This window comes from Pyrgilauda ruficollis, unplaced genomic scaffold (assembly GCF_017590135.1).
Source record: "Pyrgilauda ruficollis isolate IOZ18807 unplaced genomic scaffold, ASM1759013v1 scaffold20, whole genome shotgun sequence".
In the NCBI taxonomy this organism is placed as follows: domain Eukaryota; kingdom Metazoa; phylum Chordata; class Aves; order Passeriformes; family Passeridae; genus Pyrgilauda; species Pyrgilauda ruficollis.
Window position 1 is genome coordinate 943746 of NW_024519207.1, and position 25512 is coordinate 969257.

The window sequence follows — 25512 nt, forward strand, 5'->3', positions numbered from 1 at the left end:
TATTCTGGACTGCCTGGTTTAAGATCTGAGAAAGAAACATTCACTTCTCAGCTGAAAACTTCATCACTGAGAAGTCCTGGTGTATTTACAGATGTATAAGAAAATTCTCAGTTATAGACTTGAGAAATTTAAGTGATAGTGATGGAAGAAATTTAACTTCAACAAGTCGAAAATATTTTATTCAAAAAAACAATGTAAATTTTCTGGGGCATTTAAATGGGTTCTGAACAAGGATTGACTGCTCAGGGCAACATTGTGTAGTATTCACTACTGACCTGTCACCAGTGTACAGTAAGGGGCAGAAAAGCAAATCTAAACCTTTCATATCTATATCTTTCATATTATGAAAGATATAACATTACAGTGATTAAGTTTTTTACATAAATACATGGCCTGGAATACTGCACAGAGAAATGGCAATTTGCTTTGTGAGAATTTTGGTTAATTCAAATGCTTTCATAGATGACAAACCCTGGGGAGGGAGATTTCTCCCATGGATATATATTATGTGTTAAGTGCTGATTTGGACCTTCAGTGTGGGGTTTAATCCATAATAGACACAGACCAGATGGGGGAAAAAAAAAAGTAGTTTCTTAAAGCCTAAGTGCACAATACTGAAGACCAAGGGCTTAAATAGTAACAGGGAAAACTGCCATGTCTGGCAATGGTGCAAAGATACAAAGGTGCTTGTTTGGGTGCAGGGCAATCACAAGGCTGTAGGTCAAGCACACGTCTCCCAAAAAGTCCTGACACCCTTTATAGAGAATCAGTGAGCATAAAAGGCCTGATGACTAAGCAGTTCAAAAATATTCTGTGAACAGTGGATCTAGCATGTGTACCAACCACATACACCTCACCTTCCGGCTGAGAGTTTTTCAAATAAAGCTGCCAATTTTACTTCCCTGAATATGGTTGGAAATAGCCTAAACACTGCAAATACTAAGGTTATCTGACTGCAAATACTTATTTAGCTATCTAAGGCAATTGGCAGTGCTGTTGCATAGCCCCTGCTGGAGTTCTTGGTTTACCTGCTTAGCTGCAGGTTTACCTGCTTAGCTGCAGGTTTACATGTTGCAGCAAGAGTAAAGTTTATGGTGGGTCAGATACTGGTGGCCTCTGACCCTCATTATTTGGTGAGTGCATGCTTGCTAATTGGGCCTTTTTTTTTTAAGGAAAAAAAAAAAAGTTTCATAGCTAACTGCTTTTAAAACTGGCAAAGGAAGCTGTTGTCTGTTCAGTCATTAAGCACGTCCAGAAACTCTTACTGCAAAATCCTACTTGCTCTCTCTATTTTGTACCATTTGGCTAAATAATGTTCCCATTGGAATTGTGACAGATTAATTTGGTTTACCAAGTTGTGTCATACAGAGACATCAGAATGGTGGGTAGTGTATTGAAACTGAAAGTTAACAATTTTTGCTTTCTTGTAAACAAACCAGTAAGAAATCTCAAAAGGTCACAGCACCTTTGAACACGCTTAAACACCTGGGCTCTGGATTTCGTTCCATATCAGAGCATTAAAGAGAGCTGCATCAGAAGCTAGCCTGAGGATACTTCAGATTTGGCTTCTCCAGGAATATGAGTACAGATGAAGTGGCAGAACTTCTGGAAGTGCATCCAAAAATATATTTTTTTAAATAATTTAAAAATGGTAGTCCTGGAGGCAACAGGCTTAAAGCTTCTGAATCTCTCAATGTGGAGTGGCCTTTTGCACATTTAATTTTGCAAGTGTAGGATTTAAGCACCTAGTTTAAGCCAGAAACATAAAGTTTCCATAGAAGGGATGGAAAGAAATGAGCACTTTTTAAGCACCTTTCACAGGGTGAGATACCTCTATCTCCCACCTCACTTCATTTATTATAGGAGGAGTTGTGTCTGACAGTTGTCAAAATTTCTTAATTTCTATTATAAAGGCAGCTATAAGTGATTCAAATCTCTTCCTATCAGGGGGTTGATAGACCCTGGTTCAACATACTATCAATAGAGGAAGTGAGGTGCAAGGTCTAAAGTCAGACATCCAAATGGCCTGAATGCAATCTTTCTATGTCCAAAGAGGTGGCGAATGACACATCTCATATATGCTTATTCAAGGTACATTTGCAAGACTGTCTCCTTACTAAAATACTAAAACTTATTTTACTACAAAATTTCAGTTTAGAAAGGGCACGTACCAAAGGATCATTCAGCTTAGGGAGCCATATTCTGCCTCTCACACTCAACACACACGTAATTGAGATGGGAGATCTGAAACTGCTGTGCCCAAGTTTTTGGGTTGTTAGGGTTCTGCTTAAGGGCAGCCAGCTGCATGTTCCCAGCTCTGTGGTGAGCACTTTCTCTGAGAGACCTGTACCTCAGTGGTGCTGCAAATATCCTTCTCCAAACACAAATCCTGGCTGTTCTTTGGCTTCCAGTTAATGTCTGTGTTACTTGAAGTTAGGCACTAAGTACTTATCCACGCCTTCAAAAATCTTCCCTCTAAAACGCAACGTAACCTGCAAATGGGATTCTTAGTGGCTAACTAATATTTTTTCTGTGATGAACACCTGCAATCCTAGCAAGGCAAAAACAGTTTAATCTCCTGGTTCAATGGCTGTTGCTCCAGAATAGCTCCTATTTCATAGCAAATGTTGACAGAAATTGATGGTTCATTTGAAAGTCCTGGAGAACTGGTTTGAAACAATTCTACAGAAAAGTCTGAAATCAGCTTGCAACATCACAAAATGCCAATTTTTAACAGGTATCCAGGTGAACAGACACCTACATCCATATGACTTGTACATTAATAAAATCCTCGTCTATCGTATTTTAAACTGAGTGGGATTCTTACCTTGACAAAACTCACTGAAGACAATATGAGGCTTATTTGAATGGAAGCCACAGTATCAGATCCAAAAGTTTAAGATGTATTTATTCCAGTTGCATGTAAAATGGGAGTAAATTTAACATTGGCTAACTTAGGGAAATCTCAATGGAGAAAGGAAACGCAGTAAGTGGTTGATATCACTACCTGGACATGAAGAGGGAGGGGGGATGCTGGTTCTTGTCCTCTTCACCATCTTAAGGCTTAGTTCTCATTTACTTTCCAGCCTGTGGCTGTCTAACATAAAGAGCAGTAGTTTATAGTCACAGGAAAATGTATATAAGGCAGTGATACTGTTTGAATTATAATACAGTGAAACTGCCTGTGTGGGGTGCTTTTGTTATGACAACCAAAGCTACAAAGATTAGGTAAAATTTATTTTATAAAGCGGGATAGAAAAATTACAGTGAAGGGAATCTTAAGTGATTAAACTGCAATTTCTTCAGCCTTTGATATGCAATTTTAATAGTTATCCAAGGTCAACTCAGAGGTGGCAGGATCATTCTTCAAAAGAGTTTTGTTACATTTTATAACAAATACCATAGCATCCTGAATTATTAAAAGCATTGAATTTGGGGATACCTGACAGCTTGTTTGACTGGATTTCTGGACCTAGTTTAACAGTCTTCGTCATGGAACATGACTGCATACTATATAAAATGTGCAGTATGTCATGTTTATAGTATAGGTGTGTACAAAAAATATTTAGTTGATAGAAAAGAGTTCTATTAATAGGCAAAAATCAACATCTTGGCTCAGATAAATGAAAATAATTCTAAATATTTTTACTAAATACAATCCTCTGTCAGCTGCAGAATCACTGCACTACTTTCATCAATTAACTCACCCACAGACAACTACACCTCCTTCCATAAAAACAGCAGACATCCAAAATAGATGTGAAAGATAGCAACACTCATCTAGGTATTGCTGCAATTGTTTTGATAACATATCATGCTTATGTTATAAAAGCCTCACAACCACTGAGACCACTACTCTAAAGAAAACCTTAACATGATGTGAGCACTTGGTACAATACAGTCTCCCCTCACCACTGATCTTTCAGCTAAACATGAAACATACATAAAATTATTAACCATAGGAACCCATGATGGAGGAAGATAATTTTCTGAACTAAATTTCAGCATGCACAGCTTCATTCTACAGGAAGTGCCAGACTTCTCTCTCAAACTACTTCAAAAATTTACCATAAAAAATTAATTTTGGGCAAATATTCCTAATGCTCTGTTTCTAGGGCAGGCCAGAAGACAAAACAGGCTTATGCGGTCAAAGGCTTTTCTATTTTTTTGCATAGCGACTTCTGATAAATCCACTAAAGAGTATTACTTTTACGTACAAGTCTTCCCTTGCTTATTATAAGGGGGTAAATCTAAATTCATAAACTTAACACTGAACTGAATTAACAAAGATATTAAACTGTAGTCAGTTTGTACTCCAAAAAGTTTCACCTCAACTTCATTTAACATCTGTGCTAGAATGAAATGTTTTGCCAGTAATTCCTTGTTGATAACACAATTTCAGCTATAATTATAATTTATATAAATATAACTAACACTATACATAACCACAAAAAAGTACCTATTCTGGACTGTACATTGAGATTAAACTGTAATTGGTGACAGTACTCGGTCACTTCCTGTCAACATTTCCAACCCCTCACCAATTTTAACCAAGAGCAATCTAGAGAGACTCTAGGTTTTAAGGTCTTTAAATATTTTTTGGAGCAGCTATGTTGCTTATAGTGTCTTTTTTCTTGCCTTCATTACACATCAAAGAACATCCATATGTGTGTCAGTGTACGTTTAAAAAGAATGTTATACATTCCACAATCACAGTAAAAAAACTTCAGAGTGCAAACAGAAGACAAACTATAGGTAAAAAAGCTTGATGGAACAACTTATTTAGTCTAGTAAATTACCAAGTCTTTTCCCTTTGTTAATAGATCAAGAAGTTGTATTTTGGCTTTGAAACAAAAAGAGCAAGAGTGATCAAAAGGCATAGGTAAAAAGCATAAAGCAAAACACATTGCTTCTGATGAGATCTAAAGTGGGAAGGAGCTTGAAGAAGATTGACTTGAAAAGTAGGTTTCCAAAGAGCCAAGGCTGAAGTAAAAAGAGAAACGTGGAGGGTGCCCAGGACAGCAGGGCAGAGCACCAGTGCCAGACAGGTGAAAGCAATTACTGGGACAGCAGCAGAAGAAACATCACAAGCTAATATGACAAAAATCTAAGAAGAACTTTAGAAAGCTGGATGTGAATTTGGATTGGGTTTTGGAGTCAGTGTTGGTTAGGCCATGTGGTCACATTTACTGTAAGTACATGAAATGTACAAACCAGCACAATACTCATCCCAGCAGCAAACCAAAACAATTTTGAGAACAGACTGTGTAAGTTTCACTAGTTGAAGGAATGCAACTTATTCTGACAGAAACCAGTTTCATTTGTTCATACCACAAGGCAATGGGAAATTAACTGTGGATGCTACATTAAGTGGTGCTGGACTTTTCACAAATATCTCTGCTGCACGGCAACAGATATTTGGATTGAAACAGAAGATATGAAAGAAGTGGAGAACAGGTTCAAGACAATGCCTCATTTACCGAATGTGAAGGTAAAGAAGACATTTCAGGGAGGACTTTTTAGGCAGTTCTCTGCCTCTAGAGATACCTGGCAGGAAAAGGATGACTGAAAGTTACAGCTTAGCAACACTCTTGCATAAACCCAGGCAAAACTCCATGTATGAAAATTTATAAATACCAACTTGTGTAGTAATTCATTAATGAAATAAGAGAACAAAAAGAGTATACAAGCAACAACAGAAAGATTGTTGGTAAAGTACAGCAACACACAGGCAACTGAAACTCTCACATAAAATTTTCAAATTCTTACTATGTTTCAGCAGACTAATTTGATCTTTGAACACCAAATTACTTGACATACTGTGAATTATGGACATTTGCTCTGAGGCACAGTAGATACTGCACATCTTGCTTCTACATGGCCTTCAGAGTTGAATTGTAATAGCAAAATTACTTACACAACCAATTAAGTATCCAAATACTCCCATGAATCCCCCTTGCTGTTTCTATTCTCTTCTCCTACTCTCCTAATTTCATTAGCAAGATAGGCACTTTGGCCTATCAATATTAGCAATAAATACACTTTGGCCAATATTTTTGCACTTGAAAGTTATGATATACTCACATTGTTGGAAAGTATTAAAAACACTGACATTTGTAAGCCATATTTTTTTCCTCCGTTACAAGTATTTAGGAACCAAAATTATTTCATTTTTACTAACTTATTTGAAGAGTATATCTGGAATTGTTTACATTGTTTAGTACAGAACAGCTACAAAAAGTAATATCATAACAAAAATCAGGCATCGCTACTATTTAGAAATTAAGATTATGCCTTATCAACAGAGGGCAGTCTTTGATAACTATACATTTGTATAAAGACTTGGAGAGCAGTAAACTTCTGTTTGTTTTACAAAGGATTGTGAGTTGTTTAGGTTTCAAGTAATATACATTTGTGATCCATCATCAAAAGCAGAAGCCAGATGCCCGCAGGAAGGGTTGCATTTAAAGTAACAATATATTTGCACACTTTTTAAAATACACAAATGTCTTAAAATATTTATTTATTAATGCTGTGTTAAATGAAGAGGTCTTCTGTTTCCAAATTTTTTCTGTTTCTATTTAGATTTGGAAAAATAAAAAGCTTAATAATATAGCAAAACTGCAAGTTTTCATGCAAAGATATGTATATTTTTTCCCTCTGGTCAAATACCAGTTAATTTACTCACTAAAATTTTATTTTAAAAGATCAATGGACTTGTTCTTGGGCCCAGTTCTGATTTGCCACGCTAACTTCAGGGACAATTGGTAGGAAAACAGTGAATTTACATCTGTGTTATTAGATCAAAACTTAGCCAAGATGAATTTTCTTCAGGTACAATTTCAACACAAGTGTTGGCACAAGCCAAGGAAAATACTTTCAAAATTCTTATCAATTCTATAATCTGGAATTTTTGTTTATGTTGTCCTGTGAAAAGGAGAACAAATAAAGCAAGTCTTGCACTTTGTACTTGGACTGTGGCACAAGAGCTCACTGACTTGTTTGACAAGACAGCAACTCTTAAAAATAAAGAGGACTTCTGCTGTTTGTACATGGAGATTTACTACTTAGTGATGGAGATAACGGAGGTCAAAGAACCAGAGCCTATATCCAGGGAAAATAAGAAATTTCAGTGTAAGATATGGGGCAACTCCATCCTTTTGGGGCAGAAGAAGCAAAATATCTCAAAAACAATTAATGTTTTGAATATTGAATGTCTTGGTCATTGATGCCTGGGACTCAGTTGAAATATCTTCATTTTGAATCTTACAAATAAGACATTCATTGCTGAAATCCAGGGTGAATGTCTCAGAGAGGTAGACAAATGCTATTAGTATGGCTTAACTTGGTAGGTATCTAACTACTAGAATTACTACCCCCTGCAGCAGCATCCCAGTCCATAAGTCTATTGCATAGGTTTATATAATAAAATAGCTTCCAGCAGTATTCCACAGGTATGTCAGTGATAGAATATAAAAATATATCACAAATTACAATAATCCAGTATTGTAGAACTTAATGTGGATGTCTACGGATGTCCCCCTCACCCCAAACCAAACTGAATTATTTATTAGAAAGAATATGTGAATGTGAATGTAGCCGTGCCCACACTGCAAAATTCAAATTGACTCGAGTTTTGCCATACAGAAAGCAAGATCACGTTGCTCCACCATAATGTTGCTCCACCACTGAAGGATACTTTAAGAGACCATTTTAAAAGAAGGAATAAAAAAATTACACAAATGTCGAAACAGCCTTGTGCTGTCTTTGAATCTGTCTCTTTGTCGTGCTTTTCGCTTTAATAGAAACCAGCATGCGGATCCCATTTCATTAGCAATAAAGAATCTCAGCAACTGTGAGACACGCAGAATCGAAACTCAGAGCCTGCTATCGGGAATGTTAAAAGGCAAGAAACTCCAAGTTCGGGCTCTCGTTAATGTGCTTTTATCTGCAGGCACAAGGTGGCAGAGGTACCGTGAGGCTTTCATTGCCCCGCTGCTGTGACTCGCCGCCTCCCAGGAGTGACACCGGGCACTAACTGGTGCCAACTGATGCGCTGTGCGCCCGAGATCTTTATCCAAAATTCTTTGCGGCGCACAGAGCCGCGGTGCCGACAGGCAGCTCCGCCGCATTCCCGGGCCGCTTGCTCTCCTGTAACCCGTCGCGTTCTCCTTCGGGCACTTTTGTCGCCCTACCTGCCCCGCTCCCCGTCATCCGGACGCGGCTCTCGGGCAGCCCCGCTCCTGCCGCCGCTGGAACCCCGTGGGGAGGGAAACCCCGAGCACTGCCCAGCGGCGAGCCGGGAACAGCCCGGCTTTAGTTCTGCCCCCGGGGGCCAGGCGGGAGAGGGGAAGCTCAGCGCAGGGGACGGCGGTGCGCTCCCGCCGCTCCCGGGGCTGGCAGAGGTGCGCTCCTTCGCTCTGGGAAAGCCGTGCCACCCTCCCTCCGACTGGAGGCCTGCCTTCCCGCGGCGGCTGGCGCCAGCAGAGCAATCCGCGCCACTACCTCCCCACTCCCGCACCGCCGGGGCTCATCCCGCCGCTCTCCGGATGCCTTCTCCTCCACAACCTGTTGGGCGGCCGCGGGAAGGAGGGAGGGAGGGAGTGGGGGGGGAGCCCTGCCCCTCTCGTAACTTGCATGATTGGCACATAGCTCTGCCCAATTGCGCATGGCGGCTTCTCCCCCCGCCGGTGCCCATTGGCTGCTCGGAGGCGCGGGGCGGGGCTTGCCGGGACGCGGGGCTCCCCTCCGGAGCGGAGCGCGGCGCGCTCAGAGCGCAGCGTGTGCACGGAGTGAGCGGCGCCGCGCCGGCGGCAGGACTGGGGCCGCGATTCGGCCGCTGCCGGAGGTTCCCGACGCTTCTCTCCGCCGGCAAGGACGATGCAGCCTCTCCCCGCCGGGCCGCGGCGGCTGCTGGCTGGCTTGCTGCTGCTGCTGGCCGGCTGTGCCTGGGCTGGCGCGGCGGAGCCACCGCCAGGCAACAGCGCCGCGGTCTCCTCGCCGTGGTCGCCGGAGGCGGACCCCGTGGTGGTGGCCAACCGCGGGCTGCGGGTGCCCCTGGGCCGCTCCGCCTGGCTGGACCCCGCGCGGGACCTGGTGCTGCAGGTGCAGCCGGGTGACCGCTGCCACCTCACCGTGCTGGACGAGGACCCGCTGTGGCAGCGCCCCGGCCGCCTGAGCCCCCGGCGCTTCCCCTGCGATTTCGGAGCCCGTGAGGTGCAGTACTCGCACCTGGGCGGCCGCAGCCCCGCCCGGGACCGCGTCCGCCTGCAGCTGCGCTACGACTCGCCGAGCCGCGCCCTGGTGCTGCCCCTGGTGCTGGAGGTGGAGGTGCTCTTCACCCAGCTGGAGATCGTCACCCGCAACCTGCCCCTCACCGTGGAGCGCCTGCGGGGCACCAGCAACCCGCTGGACGCCCGCAGCCTGGAGTTCGCCTTCGAGCCGGGCCGGCAGCGCTGCCGGGTGGGGCTGCTGCCGCTGCTGGCCGGGCTGCCCCGCTACGGAGAGATCCTCAACTACCCGCCGGCAGCGACGGGCGGGGGCGGGGAAGCGGCGGGGGGCGGCCCGATGCCGTCCGTGATGTGGGACTGCGAGGAGTTCCTGCGCCTGGGGCTGCGCTACCGGCACACGGCCGCCGGCGGCTCCCCGAACCGCGACCTGGTGCCGCTGGTGGCCGAGCTGCGGGAGGCGGCGGGCGGCGGGGCACTGCTGAAGCGAGAGTACTTCCAGGTGCTGGTGCGGATCCGCGCCGGGAGTGAGAACGTGGCCCCCAAACCCAGCTTCTTGGCCATGCTGATGATGGAGGTGGACCAGTTTGTTCTCACCGCCCTCACGCCTGACATGCTGTCAGCTGAGGATGCGGAGTCGCCGCCCGATCTGCTGCTCTTCAACATCACCTCTCCCTTTGGTCCTGGCCAAGGCCACATGGTCAGCACAGACGACCGGAGCTTGCCTGTCACGTCTTTCAGCCAGCGGGATGTGCGGGAGCTGCGCATTGCCTATCAGCCACCCATGGAGGACTCTGATCGCGAGAGGCTCTTTGAGCTTGAACTGGAAGTGTTGGACCCAGAGGGTGCTGCCTCAGAGCCCTTTGCCTTCGTGATTGTGGTGAAGCCCATGAACACCCTGGCACCCGTGGTGACCCGCAACACTGGTCTCGTGCTCTATGAGGGGCAGTCAAGGCCTCTGTCGGGCCCAGGTCCCAGCCCCAACCTGGTGGTCAGTGATGAGGATGACCTTGAGCAGGTGCGGGTGAGTGTGGTGGCAGGGCTGAGGCATGGTCACCTCACTCTCCTGGAGGACACCCCGGGACCTGCTGCCCCTCGTAAACACTTTACAGTGGCTGAGCTGGCAGCAGGCCGAGTCATTTACCAGCATGATGGCAGCGAGTCTCCACTCAGTGACAATCTTGTGCTGCGGCTGGAAGATGGTGGCTCTCGCCACCGCGTTGAGTTCCTTTTCCCCATTACCCTGGTGCCCACTGATGACCAGCCACCCCTACTTAATGCTAACACAGGGCTTGCCATGGCTGAGGGTGAAACAGTGCCCATCACCACCCGTGCTCTTAGTGCCACAGACATTGACTCGCAGGATGCCATCCTGCTCTTCACAGTGGAGTCTGGCCCCACGGCTGGGCAGCTCCTGCTCCGTCAGGCACAGCCACCTCCTGGCTGGGAAGAGGAGGAAGAAGAGGATGGCTTTTCTTGGAGGAAGGTACCAGGTGTAGCAGGGAGTTCCCTCATCTATGAGAAGCCGGTGAGAGAGTGGCTGCAACAGGACATTGTGGAAGGGCGTCTCTTTTACCACCACTTTGGGGCTCATAGCCCTGGCCCTGGGGTTGTGTTGGACCAGTTCATCTTTAGAGTCCAGGATGACAATGACCCCCCCAACCGCTCTGGACCACAGACTTTTGTGATCAGAGTACATCCTGTAGACAGATTAGCCCCAGAGCTCCACAGTAGCAGCAGCCTGCATTTAATTGTTGCAGAGCAGCAGGTGACCCCTCTGCGCAGGAAGCACTTGTGTTACACAGACCAGGACTCAGGGGACCGTGAACTTCGCTACACAGTAATCCAGCCCCCCACTGACACTGACTCCAACCACCCTCCAGAGGCTTATGGAGCACGCCTTGGATCCCTCGTGCTGACTGAGGATCACTCTGTGGAAGTTACGCATTTCACCCAAGCCCAGATCAACCATCACAAGATCTCGTACCGTCCCCCACAGGAGGAGCTGGGGGTGGCTCCTCATTTGATTCAGTTCCAGTATCAAGTGCAAGATGCAGCTGGCAATGCAGCCAAAGGGACTTTCACCATCTACCTGCAGCCTGTGGATAACCAACCTCCCGAAATCACTAATACTGGCTTCACTTTGCCTGAGGGAGGCAGCCATGTCCTTAGTCCAGCTGAGCTGGATGCCAGTGACACAGACACTGAACTTGCCCGTCTCAGATTTATCCTGACCCAGGCTCCTCGGCATGGCCAGTTGCAGCTCTCTGGGTACAGTCTGGTTCCAGGAGGTATCTTTGGCCTGGAAGATATCAGACAAGGCAGAGTGGTGTATGTGCACAGTGGAGCTGAGACCAACAGTGATACCTGCAGGCTTGATGTGAGTGATGGCGTTCATTTTGTGCCCATCACACTGAAAATGAGTGTGCACCCAGTTGATGATGAGGTCCCTACGCTACGATTGCCCCCAGGCACTCTTGGTTCCTACCTCGATGTGCTTGAGAATGGTGCTGCTGAAATCACTGCTAATGTCATTCAGGGCACGGATGAGGACACAGATGACTTTATGTTGACCTTCATTGTAGAGGATCCTCCTCAGCATGGGAGCATCTTGGTTCAAGGGGTTCCTGCAGAGAGATTTTCCCAGAGAGATCTGCTGGATGGTGCTGTGGTATATGCTCACACTGGTGGCGAAATAGGCCTTCTGCCCAAAGAGGATGCTTTCAACCTTACCTTGTCTGACCTCTCTGAGAAGTGGCGTGTCAGGGGCAATGTTGTTCAAGGAGTTTCAGTTTTGGTGACCATTCTTCCTGTTGACAGTCAAGCTCCAGAAATTTTTCTGGGGGAGCAGTTCATGGTGACGGAAGGCAACAAACGGGTCATTACTCTTGCTCACTTCAGGGCTGAAGATGTGGATACTCCTAGTGACGATATACTATGCACAATTGTTGCTCAGCCCACATCTGGGTATGTAGAGAACATCTCTCCTGCCCCTGGATCTGAAAAATCCAGGGCAGGTGTAGCTATAAGTGCTTTTACCTTGAAGGACCTCCGTCAAGGGCATATTTTTTATGTCCAGAGTATACATAAGGGTGTAGAGCCTGTTGAAGACAGATTTGCTTTGCGCTGTTCTGATGGCATAAACTTTTCCCAGAGGCACTTCTTCCCCATTTTTGTTGTGCCGATCAATGACGAAGAGCCTGAAATCTTCCTGCGAGAGTTTGTTGTGATGGAAGGCATGAGCCTGGTGATCGATACCCCTATCCTCAATGCAGTTGATGCGGATGTCCCTGCTGACGAGTTAACGTTCACAATCACCAGGCTTCCCAGGCATGGCCACATTGTGAACCAGCTGGTCAATGGAACTGTCCTAGTGGAGAGCTTCACCTTGGATCAGATAACAGAGAGCTCCAACATTCTCTATGAACATGATGACTCTGAGACCAGGGCGGACAGTTTTGAGGTGCAACTCTCAGATGGTAAACACACCGTTAGGAAAATGGTACCCATCATGGTTATTCCGGTAGATGATGAGACGCCCAGAATGGCCATCAATGATGGTTTGGAGATTGAAATAGGGGAAACTAGAACTATTAATAACAGAATATTGAAGGCTACTGATCTTGATTCTGAAGACAAAACCTTGGCATACATTATAACTTACGGGCCAGGACAAGGCCTCTTACAGAGAATAAAGCCTTCAGGTGGAGTTGAAAATATCTCCCGGGGAATGAACTTCACCCAAGATGAAGTGGATAGAAATTTGATTCGATATGTGCATTTTGGCCAACAAGGAGTTCGTGATCTTATCAAGTTTGATGTGACAGATGGAATAAATCCTCTCATTGACCGCTACTTTTATGTGACAATAGGCAGCATTGATATTGTCTTCCCAGATGTCATCAGCAAAGGAGTTTCTCTGAAGGAAGGAGGGAAGGTAACCCTTACTACTGATTTGCTGAGTACCAGTGACCTGAATAGTCCAGATGAGAACTTAGTTTTCACCATTACCAGACCACCTGTTCGTGGTCATCTTGAATGCACAGATCAGCCTGGGGTGCCCATCTCCACTTTCACTCAACTCCTGTTAGCAGGCAATAAAGTCTATTACATTCATACTTCAGAAGACGAGGTGAAAATGGACAGCTTTGAGTTTGAGGTGACTGATGGCTATAACCCTGTGTTTCGTACTTTCAGAATTTCTATCAGTGATGTGGACAATAAGAAACCTGTTGTCACAATCCATAACCTGGTGGTGAGTGAAAATGAATACAAACTGATAACCCCATTTGAACTGACTGCAGAAGACAGAGATACATCTGATGCACTGCTAAAATTTGTCATCACTCAAATACCAGTTCATGGCCAGATCATATTCAATAACTCCAAACCAGTCACCACCTTCACTAAACAAGATCTAAATGAAAATCTAATCAGCTACAAACATGATGGCTCGGAATCAGTTGAGGACAGTTTCTCTTTCACTGTTACAGATGGCACTCATACTGATTTCTATGTTTTCCCCAATACTGTGTTTGAAACAAGGAAGCCTCAGACTATGAAGATTCGAATAATGGCTGTGGACAACAGTGTACCTCAAGTTGTAATAAATAAGGGTGCTCAGACTCTCCGTGTTCTGGCCACAGGTCACATCGGGTTTCTGATTACCAACAAAGTGCTGAAAGTGGAAGACAGGGACAGTTTACATGTCACTCTTAAGATCAGAATCACAGAGGGTCCACGCCATGGCTTCCTGATTCACCTGGGAAAAGGCAACCATAGCATCAGCCAGTTCACACAAGGTATTACAATATCTCATGTGCTTTCTTTAGATCACTGAAAACGTTATTTTTCATGCTAAACTCTATATAATTGATGGGAGAAATGTTCCAACAAAAAGCTTATTTAAAATGACTTCATAATTTTTTACATCTGTTTGTTTTTTGTGACATCTGTGACAGCTTTAAACAGGAAATGTGGTCTGCTGGGTAACACTGATTAAAGGACCTTAATTTCTTTGGAGAGCTTAGTCCAAATAACTGTGATTTGCCCTTTCTGTCAGTCACAGTGATAAAAGTTTGGATAACAGAATTGGGCTGTACATCTTAAGAGACAGTGCTTTCTTTAACCAGTTTTATTTAGAAAATGCTATGGGAGTGGCCAAGCTATTATTAACTAATGGCCAGGGTATCGGTTGCTGTACAGTCTGAGCACACCTAACTGTAAAAGCAAAATCCTTTCCCCACCAGTGGCAAATAACATACTATGAGTGCATTTGTTGCCTTAATTACACAAATCCTTACCACAAAGTGCTTGTGGTAAATTAAAAGGTAATGTAAACATTTAAAATTATGTTAGTGATACTTACACTTTTTTACGTGGAACTAAAACATTCGGTGTTATAAATAGGGCAAAAGCCATGTGTCATATATTTTGAAATAAACCTTCAACCCAAGGCTGTGAAATAACTTTAATTGAAATGGGAGCATTAGGTATTCTCTGGAGAATTTTCTATGTTACTTAATGGCTAGTTAACTAACAATGAAATTAGATTTTTTTGCAGCTTCTGCAGCTGTGGAATGAGCAAACAGCACCAACAGCATGGACACTCAGAGTTAGATGGGCCCAGCCAGGCAGGGCCGTGTAGGTGGAAAGGCTTGAGATGAGCATTCCTGTTGGCTGTGTTTCATTTCACAGAGCCCATACTGATACATATCCATGTTACAGTCTTGGCTGTAGCAATGTTCTTGTCAGATATACCAAATCTTTCAAATAAGCCTGACGAACTTTCCATTGGCTGAAGTGTCTTAAGTTTTGCAGTGCTAGTGCAAGAAAGAGGATGAGAGAGACCAAACTGTCCAAGCTTTGGGGGCCACCACAGTTCCTTAAATGTAAGGCTTCAGTAGTGAACTGCAAGTAATATTGAGAGTGTTGTCGGAATAAGTGAGAAACAAAAGAGAAAGGGAGTGAGAAAATAAACAGATTATCACTTATTTTAGTGGGTTTTCTCTTACACTGAAGAATGTGTAATTATTGAACAGGTGTTCTTTGAAAGCAGAGGAACAGTGATATCCCTTTTTTATTTTGAGGATGTGTAGCACTTAGGAGAAGTACATATTCCAATTCCTCCTGTGCCATGTGGCCAGGCGTACATTTGTCTGATCACCTGATGACCATAGGGCTTGAAGGCTGTCTTAATATCCTGGGGCTGCCCAAGCTGAGTAAGAAGCATGCAACCCTTATGAAAGGTTGGTTTTAAAGCTAGTGAGAATCCCCAGAAAGTGGTATAACTTCAGTTTCACACACAGCACAAGCACTCTTATTTTGTGTTGGATTAAAGAGTGTTTTTAAGAAATACACATTTCTTCAATAATATTGGCCTTTGTGACAGTCATGCTTATGCTACACTGAGACAGATAATTGTCTAATGTTCAGGGCAGAAATAAACAAGACCCTCTTGTCATATTTGTTATGATCCCAGTGTAAGTGCAGATTTTGCAAAGGACTTTAGGAAGCTTCTGCATTGACTATTGGACCTGTTATTACATGCTTTCTTTTTCTGTTTTGATCTTCTCCTCTCTTTTCGCCTCTTATCCTCTCATGTGCCACCTCTTTCAAAATGCTGAATAGTTCCAGTTTCATCAACATATGTGGGTTCTTATGGGGCTTGTAAAAATTCATTAGTCTTCCAGTTTATGTTGGAAGGGACTTCTCGAGGTCATTTGATCCTATCTTTACTCAAAACTGGGACAACTTTGAAGTCAAATGAAGCTCTTCAGGGTGTCATGCAAAAATTTTGAAAGCTGCTTGCTAGTTTGTGTAGTCCGTACTCAAACTCTCATTTCTTGGATTTGTTCCTGTGGTTGTAGGAACAGGAGCCTGAGCACTTTAAATGGGGTAACAAGATTCATTGTGTGCAAGCAGCAGGAACAGCCTGGTTTTTCAGATTCCTGTAGCTGAAAGAGAGGGCAGAGCAATTGCTTAGAACACAACTTTGTGCTAGTGGGGATAATGATATTTTTTGAAATAGAAAATTATGTTGCAGAATTCCAGTATAAAATTAATTTTTTCAGGCACTGTAGTTACACAATTATGAATTGTGCTTATAACTAGGCAAGTTTTGTTATAGCTAGCACAACCTAATCAGCTATGGAAGGAGAGCATAGACTTCCTCAAGTGACTCCAAACATGTTGTTAAGGAACAGAAAACAGGTCATTATTTGCAATTATTTTGACAAAATTAAGATCCTTAGATGGCAAGTGGCCTTTTTTTCTTATGAGGTGGTCCTGGTCCTGCAAACACCAGTTCAGGTGCTTATCTTTATGTATGCTGGAACCATGGATTTTCATAAAGCTACCCGTATAAGCAGAGCTGAGTACTTGTATGTTTGCTGGATGAAAGATTTATATGCTCCACTGGCATGAAGAAGTGTTTGTTTGCATCCTCTTTAGCTCCATGAATTTTTGATCTTTAACTTTCAAACATTTATGGAAGAGATTCTTCAGTTACATATATTTGCCAATAATGCTCTTAGCTTGTTTGCGCTCAAAGATATCTGGTTACTTTTGGAACTGAAGATTTTGTGAAGCTCTAACAAAAGTGCTTTTGGTTTTTTTTTAACTCATGCATCTACTCTAACTCCAGAGGAGAACTTGGGTGGTACTTGAGCTCCACTTTAATGTGATTAATTTCTAACATTTTCTTGAAAAAAGTATCAGACTTGGGTTTTTACCAACAGCAGTCCTTCAAAGAAAGTGACAAAAAAGAGTTTTTATGTATATACATGTTTCTCATCACTACTCAAGGAAACCAGAATAAAACCAATATTGACAAATATTTGTTTATCTTTTACATACTTTATGGTAACTGCTGGTTCAAAATTCTACATCAGGTTTTTTCCTTACTGAAGTAATTCCTGTTTAATTTAATTGCATCTATTTGGGTTTTTAAAACAGTCAGTCACTGTAACTGTCCTCTACAGTACTTTGCAGGTTGAAGAATGACAGAATCCTTGTGGAGATACACCTCTGTTTAAGAAAAGGAATCACTAAAAATATGAAGTAGCTCTGACTGTCAAGCCCATGTTTTTCAATTTCATTTCAGTTATTTTTGTAAATTCAGCTTAAAAGAAAAAGAGCCCTGGGGAGGAGGAAGTAAAGGGAGAGAGAAAGAATGATATCTGTAAAACTTCAACACTGTTAATACTGAAATTCCTCAGTTCTGCTGTGGGACCTTGACCTCCCTCTTGTTGAAGCTAAACTATTTAATACATGTCAGATTTTTCTAAAAACAGTTTCCTATCTTCATAATTTAAAATAAAGTCTATTTTTCCTCTTTCCAGCTGATATTGATGATATGAAGATATGCTATGTTTTACGAGGGAGTGACAATGCCACCAGTGACATTTTTCATTTTTTGGTTGAAGACAGTGGTGAGTACTTCTAAAATCTCAGTTTTTCTTGTTATTTAAAGACAAAGAATTTAAGTATGCTTTGGGAGTTAAAGAACATCGAATTGAATTGAGGGAAGTCTGTGTTATATCCTGGAATGTGATTGATTTTATGGCGGTCCTATATTTTGAAATATTTCCGATGATTATGAAGAGAGGTGTCGATAAAATGGTAATTGCACCTGAAGGAAAAATCTCAACCTACTCTAGCAAGAAAGTGAAATTCTGTAAGTCTGCTCAGATACCTTCTATACTCAGATACTACTTTCTGTAGTTTTACCTTTGTATTCCCTATTCAGGCTCTTCACACATACATTCTCCTAAGTCTTTTTCTTGAGAAAGATAGAGCTATCTTTTCATTTATGGTTATTGTCTATCTTTTTAAAGGTTCCAATTCTAAGACTCTTCATATCAAAGCATGTACCTGTTGTGTAGAGATCAAGTTTTTATTCTGTGTACTTAACAGAATCCTTCATGGCTTGTCAAAGACCTTTGTCAGGCGACTGGTGTGAATTCTCCTGGCTGATACTATTTTCTGGGATTGTGGGGGATGCAATAGAAAATTATTTTTAAAAATTGAGACTACTGGCATGTACTCATTGGAGGGAGAACTATGTTGGGGTTTTTTGTTTGTTTTAAAAGCACAAAGAAAGAACAGTTTAAAAGGTAAGCAAAATAAATCAAAGTTGTTTTTTTTTCCCCCTTCCAAAGTCTGACTTAATGTGGATATTACTAAATGTAGATATTCCTCTGTGTGATAACAGGTGGCTAGATTATGTTACTTTAAGGCCTTTTTAAATAGGTGATGCATAGCTCTCTGAGTAATTGGCAATGAATTTTATTAGTTGATTTAATAATATACTTCTTAGAAAGAATGCTTCAAGTTAGCTGATTGTCAGATCATGTGCACAGCTTGTGTTACTGCTTCAAGAAGCATAGCCAATTAAGGGTATTGAGATCGGTGAACAGGGATTTGTCCTGTCTGTCACAGACTGGACAGTTTTATCACTATCTGCCATTGCTGGAGTGGGATATTAAAACATGTTTTACTGTTTATTGTGCTGGACAAGCACAGAGGGAACACTATCATTTGAGACTTTTGGAAATGTCTTTGCAAATCTTTGTGACATTAGAGATCAGGTAGTGACATAAGGGTTTGCAACACTCAACTTATTTTCCATAATTGTTTTCTTTTCACTGAGATATAGGTTAGAGAAGCTTAAAGGTACTAAAATGGAACATGGGATTCTGTCTTTTCATAGCAATACTTTTTTATAACAGGTGTCACCACAAGGTGACATTTTTCATGATTTTTGAGTTATTCTTTTAGTAGGTGAACAAATATTCAATCTTGAGATTGTTTCAAGGTTTTGTGTGATGGGAGTAATTAAAGCTGATGAAAGTTTGCTCCCAGTGACCTGTTTAGCATCAGTTCTTAAAACTGAGTTGCCCCTCGAGAGACCAACATGGTGGGACTTGTCTCTGTGCTATTTAACTCTTCATAGTGGCAAATACGTAGTCAAAGTAAATTGCACTTAATATATGATTTTTTTAAATTGGAAAGCTTACCTGTCACGTCTGCTTCTATTTGGCAGAGCTGTAACAGCCTATCAATTGTAACAGCATGCTATTTTTCAGTATACAAAGAATCATGATAACAAGGTGCTTGCTGATTTTTTAGAGCCTTTGGAAGTTGTGACATTACTGTCATAGACACTACTTAGCTAGATGGTAAGATGGTTTTTTCTGTCCTGAGGCTATTTGTTGACAGAGAAATGAGCTGTGTTGCATTTCAGAGTATTTCTGATTTTGAAGATGGTAAAGACACATTTCAAGTTGATGAAGTTGTGATCAAAACATTTGTAGTTGTCTGTCTGAAATACCTCAGATTTATTAGCAACGTCTTTAGAATCTGTAACAGATGAAAAATCCAGCAATTTAATCTACTTCTATTTCCACCCTCCTCAGAAAGACTTCAAAGCCGGTGTTTTGCAACTCAGATGTATTTTGGCAGACTTTCAGTTGTACCAAGGCTATTGTTTAGGATTTTTTTTGATTTTAAGCCAAATCATATTAAGAGACTCCACACAAGAGCTGAGTGAAAGATGGAGCACAGGTGATCAACATCCATTGTAGAAAGCCACACTTAAGACTTCCATCTCCTGTGTCAAGATTTTTGCAGTAGTAACAGGTTTATGCTACCCTGCGCTGCCTAATGCTATAAATTAAATAAGTGGGACTTCACTTAAACTGAATCGTGTGATAGTCCCTGAGTGATTTGGTTCAAATCAAGAAGCATTTCAAAACATGATTCAATTAATGAATATGCGTTCATATAATTTAGCTAATGCAATTTCAAATAACTTATAAACGCTAAAATAAGTCACATGTTGCAACCCAAGTATTTTGTATCTTCTAGGCTTTCATGCCTCAGCAAGGGGAACATACAACAGAACTTCCCGATCTTTTCATGTGATATGAAAGTTATTTTTGCCCCAGACCTGTAGTGTTGCCTGTAAAATACTTTTCCGCATGTCCTGTGATATTTGTTTGTAGTCTCTGAACTGCAAATAGGAGAAAAGCATGACTTCCTCTAGGTCTGTCTTTTGGTGACTGATCTGCCATGCTCATTATACCATAACTTATGAAAACAAATGCAGAAGCTCTTTTGTCAGCCTCTTAAATGACTAAATTAAAACTGGGGCTCGAAGCTGTTATTTCACGCAATTGCCTGGAGACCAAGTAAAAGGAGTCATCAAACTGCTCTGGTGTGAGCTTTGTTGTGGATTTGGAATTTTGTTTATCTTCTCACATGCAGTAGTATTTATGGTAAGCAAGTTAGGGCAACAGCAGACTGGGTGGGTAGGTGAGGGGGAAAGGGCCAAGTCAGCTCTCTGCCAGCTCTTGGCCCCTTTCCTGCCCTGCTTCTCTCAGTGGGAGTAAGGTGCATCCCAAAGCATAACTTGGGACCTGAAAGCATGAAATGTGGTACTGGAACAAGGCTGTTTGCATAGTGGCCAGCAGAGAAAACTGAAATACAGACAAATGAAGAGTAGCTTGGGAATTATGGCTGGCTCATAGCCATGATAACTAAAGAGAACAGAAATAGGCTCAAAATGAAGAGAAAGGAAATCCACTTAAAAGGAAAGTAAGTCCTTAGGACTACAATTAACAAGCAAGAGCATAGCCCGCTGTATTCAAACCAAAATTAGAGGTTTCACCAGGAAGAACTGGTTCAGCTTTAAAGCTCTGAAGGAGTTTTATTGTCAGCATCAATTACCTACAAATGTGTGGCTGTAGGGATTTTCTGACTTTACATGGCATTTTTAATAAGAGTAATTAAAAAGTAAAATAAACTGGACACAATTCACCTATTTATCAACGCTAATGTTTTTTAAAGGTAGAAAGTGTTTTTATGCTTCCTATATAGGGATTTAACCTCAAGATGATCTGCTATAAAGTGGGTGAGCCCATGCATTTCTGTTGTACTTAAAATGAGAAGACTCTGTAGTGTATCAGATGCTGCTGAGTTAGCTGTGTGACATTTTGGAAGAAACTACTGTGGTTCATATTAAGAATTTACTTTCCATTTTGTTTTGAATTCTAATCTTAAAATAATAATGTGGAGATCTTTTGATGCTGAAAGTGTTATGAGTCCATTTCTGTGAAACTTTGAAAGAAGTGTGGAATTTTCTTTTTCACAAAGGTTGCAAAATAGTCTCAGTTAAATCACATTCCTCAAGAGTGGCCTCTACATTCCATTAAGAAGGTGGAGAAAAAACCCTTCTTAGCAAGTGCAAGCATGTGACAGTGGTGAATCCTGATGTTTACATTATAAAATTCTTAATTCAATGATTAATAAAGGAATGAGTGCTACCAGAACACAGGGGAAGCAGGATTTTTATTTCTCATGGGGAGGTAAAATGCATATCTAGACTGATAGTTGAACTCCTGCATGTATTTCTGGTATGTAAGTTTCAAAACTATTGAAAGACTCACTAGACTGAAAAAAAAAGATCCACTTGAAAAAGCTTCAGCCTTTTAATAAGTGAAAAACACACTCATGGGCCAGCTTATATCTGATCATTTTAAGGAGAAGCTGCAGTTTCTGCAGCAAGTTCATATTACTGGAATCTTGGGAAAATTATGTGTGTAGGGCACTGCACTGAGTTGGTGCTTCAGCTGTGCAAAATGGCATTAATCTGTATGGAATGAAAGTTGACACAGAAATTAGCTCCAGTGTGTTGTGCTCTAATGCCTGTTTCAGAAAACTGCACACTGCAATTTTACGCTGCATCTCTTAGGAATTGTCTGAGGCATTTTTACTCCTTATGTGAACTGGGCATGGAAAATGCAGTTAAAACTGAAGTCTGTTGTTTACCTTCTCTTTATTCTTTGCTCATCTGAGATTCATTATTGTCACTGCAGTAAGTCATAATAATTGACTAAGAATCTGGATTTAATACCCAGCTATCCATTCTGTAGAAGATATTTTCTCATGAAAGGTACTGTTTTAAATAATCTGAAACTGGTTGAACTGGTTTAAGGCAGTTTTTTTTTTTGCCGGATTCTGCTGACTGTATAGTGTAAAACAAACGGCAGTTTTTTTTTGCCGGATTCTGCTGACTGTATAGTGTAAAACAAACATACCCCAAAACTGGCAGTAAAAAACCCAAAAAACCAGCAGAACGTCCATGCCTCCAGAGGCAGTATCAAGATTAAATACATGCCCCTGCTCAGCAGTGGGTGTCTGGGGTGGCAGCATGTGGACTGCCTGTTAGAGAGCAGCTATTGTATTCTTCTTTTGAGTCCCATAAGAAAAATTCTTTATTCTATTTAGGTTTTGTAGATAACTGAAATGTTCAAGATCAGGTCATGTAAAGTCAGTGAAGGAATGTTCATCTCGTTTAAATAGTGGTCTGATCCCAGATATTTTTAAAAGAAGACCTTGTTCTTGGCCTGCTTGTTACTTGACTGGTGCTCTCATCACAGTAGTTTGCCATGTTTGTTCTCCCTCCTCCCCTGTCTGTCTTCTGAAGCTTGGGAAGCTGTCAACCAGGATTGCAGCAACCACGGAAGAAATTTCTGTGTTCAGCCTTAGTATTTTTTGTTGCAAGAGGCCAGTGCTACACTAGAAATAATGCAAAATATTATTAGTGTGGCATTAGTCAGTTCCGTTACATTTTCCTGTTTTGAGTAACAAAACAACATAAACCTGATGTGGGCTTTTTGGGTCTGGAGCATTCTAAAAAAATCCCCTGATTGTGTGAGGGGAAAACCCATTTCCTGTTCAGCTTTAATTTGGACCATAATCTGCCTGTCCCTTACCTAACTTCATTCTCTGGTCAGTGCTTGAGTCCTCCAAATTGCTTCTTTAGGACTGCTATGATATCTTGCAACACCTTGCCTCAAGGGTAGAATGGTTTCAAAGGGGAAGTAATGACAGATTCTCATAGCTGGTTTAGGAATGTAAGGATCACTAGGGAAACAAGAATTGTTTTATTTCAGGCTCTTTGGGCAGCTTTTCTGACTTAAAGCCAAAGTATCGCAAAGCCACAGCTCACTAAAACTGGTGATTTACATCATTAGCTAAATCTTACTTAAACTTTTCTTTACAGATCCCTAAATGCCTTAACACAGCTCTGCATTTTGCTGTACTAACATTTGGCTAAATCCCCACTGAAGCAAGAATCTTTTAAAAAAATTCCCTGAAATTAGCTTTTAAGCCAAATTCATAGGAAAATTTCATAAACTTTTCCCAAATATGTTTATGCAAGAAATAAAGGGTCACGTTCCACTGGCTAGAGAAAACTCTCCATTAAGTTTGTGAAATACAATTATTGCATCTGTCATCCTTTGTTTTGCTAGACAAATAATTTTTTGTTAGGAACTTCACCATTCTGATATGCTTTATTGATTTGTCAGGGAATAATATTTCACCCCGACTTTAATTATTAAACTATAACAGTTGTCAGTGCTGTTTTTCAAAAGCAAAATGCCAATGTGTTTTCCTGGGTGAGCTGTAATAATAATAATGTCATATCAGACCTTTTGGACTGAATATTTCATAGTTCCTAAAGTAGCAAAATACAGCTGGGTAAAATGCAACTGGGAATTATTTGCAGCATCCTTGCTTGACCTCACTTATGGCATTTGGGCATACTAGTCTTGGCAAGACACATCAACTACATTTATCTTTGGCTTAAAAATGAGGACATTGCATGTTGGTGGTTTGTTTGCCATCATTTGCCAAGTACTATATTGGATTCTGGTCCATTGCCAGGCTTGTTGCTGCTGTTTTAATATACTCTAGGATGGTGCCCAAACAATTTTCCACATGTCACACTTCTTACTGTAAGTATTACCAGGGGATTTAAATAGTTATTTTGACACTACAGCTTATATAAAAAATAACCAAAATAAACTTTACTGTAAATAAAAAATAAATTCATGGGAATGTTATTGTGAATGTGATTTCAAGGTCTCAGCAAAATTAAGTATCTGTGAAAATATACAGGAGTAAGAGAAGCTTATATGGAGCGTATAGAAAGTCTGGTACAAGCCTTACTAATCTTAGTGAAAAATTTTCATTGCCTTCTGTACTAGTTATTATATTGGTCTCCTTGTCCTGGCATTTTAGACTGAATCATGGGAGTTACTGAATTTTCCATTTCTAACTTGAATATCACCTTATCCTCCAAATATAAACATAGAAAAGACCTGCTTTGTCTACTTGAAACAAGATGTTTGTTTGAGACAAATTAAGGTAGCTGTGTGATTTAGCAAGAGAATTTTTGTTTGGTTTTGATTATTTGAGTTCAAATGGTGATTTTATCTAAAACCAAAGCTTTCCCTTTGCTCTCCATCCTGGATTTTTAATAATTTTCTTAAAAAAGCAAGCAGTATAATTGAAGGTGTGGGTTTAGATATTGCCTGGGTAAAGGAGAGTCAATCGTGATTTTAATTGTCTTTTATACAGAACTTAGGGCACTTTGTCCAAACATGGAAGTCTCAGATGCAATTCCTTCCTTCATTTGAGAGGTTTTTTAACCCATACTTCCACTAATGTGCCTTCACTTACATTTTGGCCTGTTTTGTACTGATTTTCTGTTTGCTGCCCAAGTATGAGTTCTTAATTGCTCTTTTGAATATTGCCTGCACTTTGATGTTCCACTTTCAACTAAGTATTGTTACCATGAAGCCAACAAATTCTCTTTTTTTTTTTTTTTTGTTCATTCCTCTTCTCCTTTCCCCCTATATTTCTATATTTCTCCTTTGCTGGTGATAACTATGTTCCACAGAATAAAATGGCTTAAACAGGCCAGTTAGGATCAGTGCCTTCCAGAATACCCCTTAGGCTGGTGGTTTAGATGAGGGTTTAGAGAAGGCAGATACTGATTCTGTTCCAGTTCTCCTTGAGTCAGGGCCAATGGTCTTTTCTTCTGCATAGAATGGGTGCCTGGACTGTTGGGCTGGTTGAATAGAAAGGAAATGTCTCAAACACCAATACCTGCTGGTAGTATTTTTCTAGTTTCCACCTGAGATCACTCTGAGTAATCACATTTTCAAAGAACAGATACAGTTGCAACAAAGTTTACCAGTTTAGTGCTTGAAGCTCAATCACGCTTGTTTTCCTGAGCTGAATAGTACCATTGATTTCATTTGACCTGGTCAGATGAGAGACAAGGAAGGTATAAGGTAGCCCTATAAGTACTTAACATACTTTTTGCTTAAAAATAATCCACAATTTAGCTTCTATATTCTTGTGATAAAGAATAAAGCCCAGATAGCAGCAAAAGAAGCATGACAATGAGCAGTAAAATTAGGTCAAAATG

The 25512-nt window shown here is 41.6% G+C and overlaps 1 protein-coding gene across 2 annotated transcripts in view; it reads left to right on the forward strand.

Moving 5' to 3' along the window:
- Positions 1-8535: 8535 nt before the first annotated feature.
- The window catches only part of FREM2 (FRAS1 related extracellular matrix 2), a 120651-nt gene continuing 103674 nt past the window's right edge, over positions 8536-25512 (forward strand). For both annotated transcript variants that reach the window (XM_041466993.1, XM_041466992.1), the window contains exons 1-2: positions 8536-14029; positions 17570-17659. In XM_041466993.1, coding sequence (XP_041322927.1) covers positions 8881-14029; positions 17570-17659 — 5239 coding nt within the window. In that variant the 5' untranslated portion in view covers positions 8536-8880. The remainder of the gene's footprint in view (positions 14030-17569; positions 17660-25512) is intronic.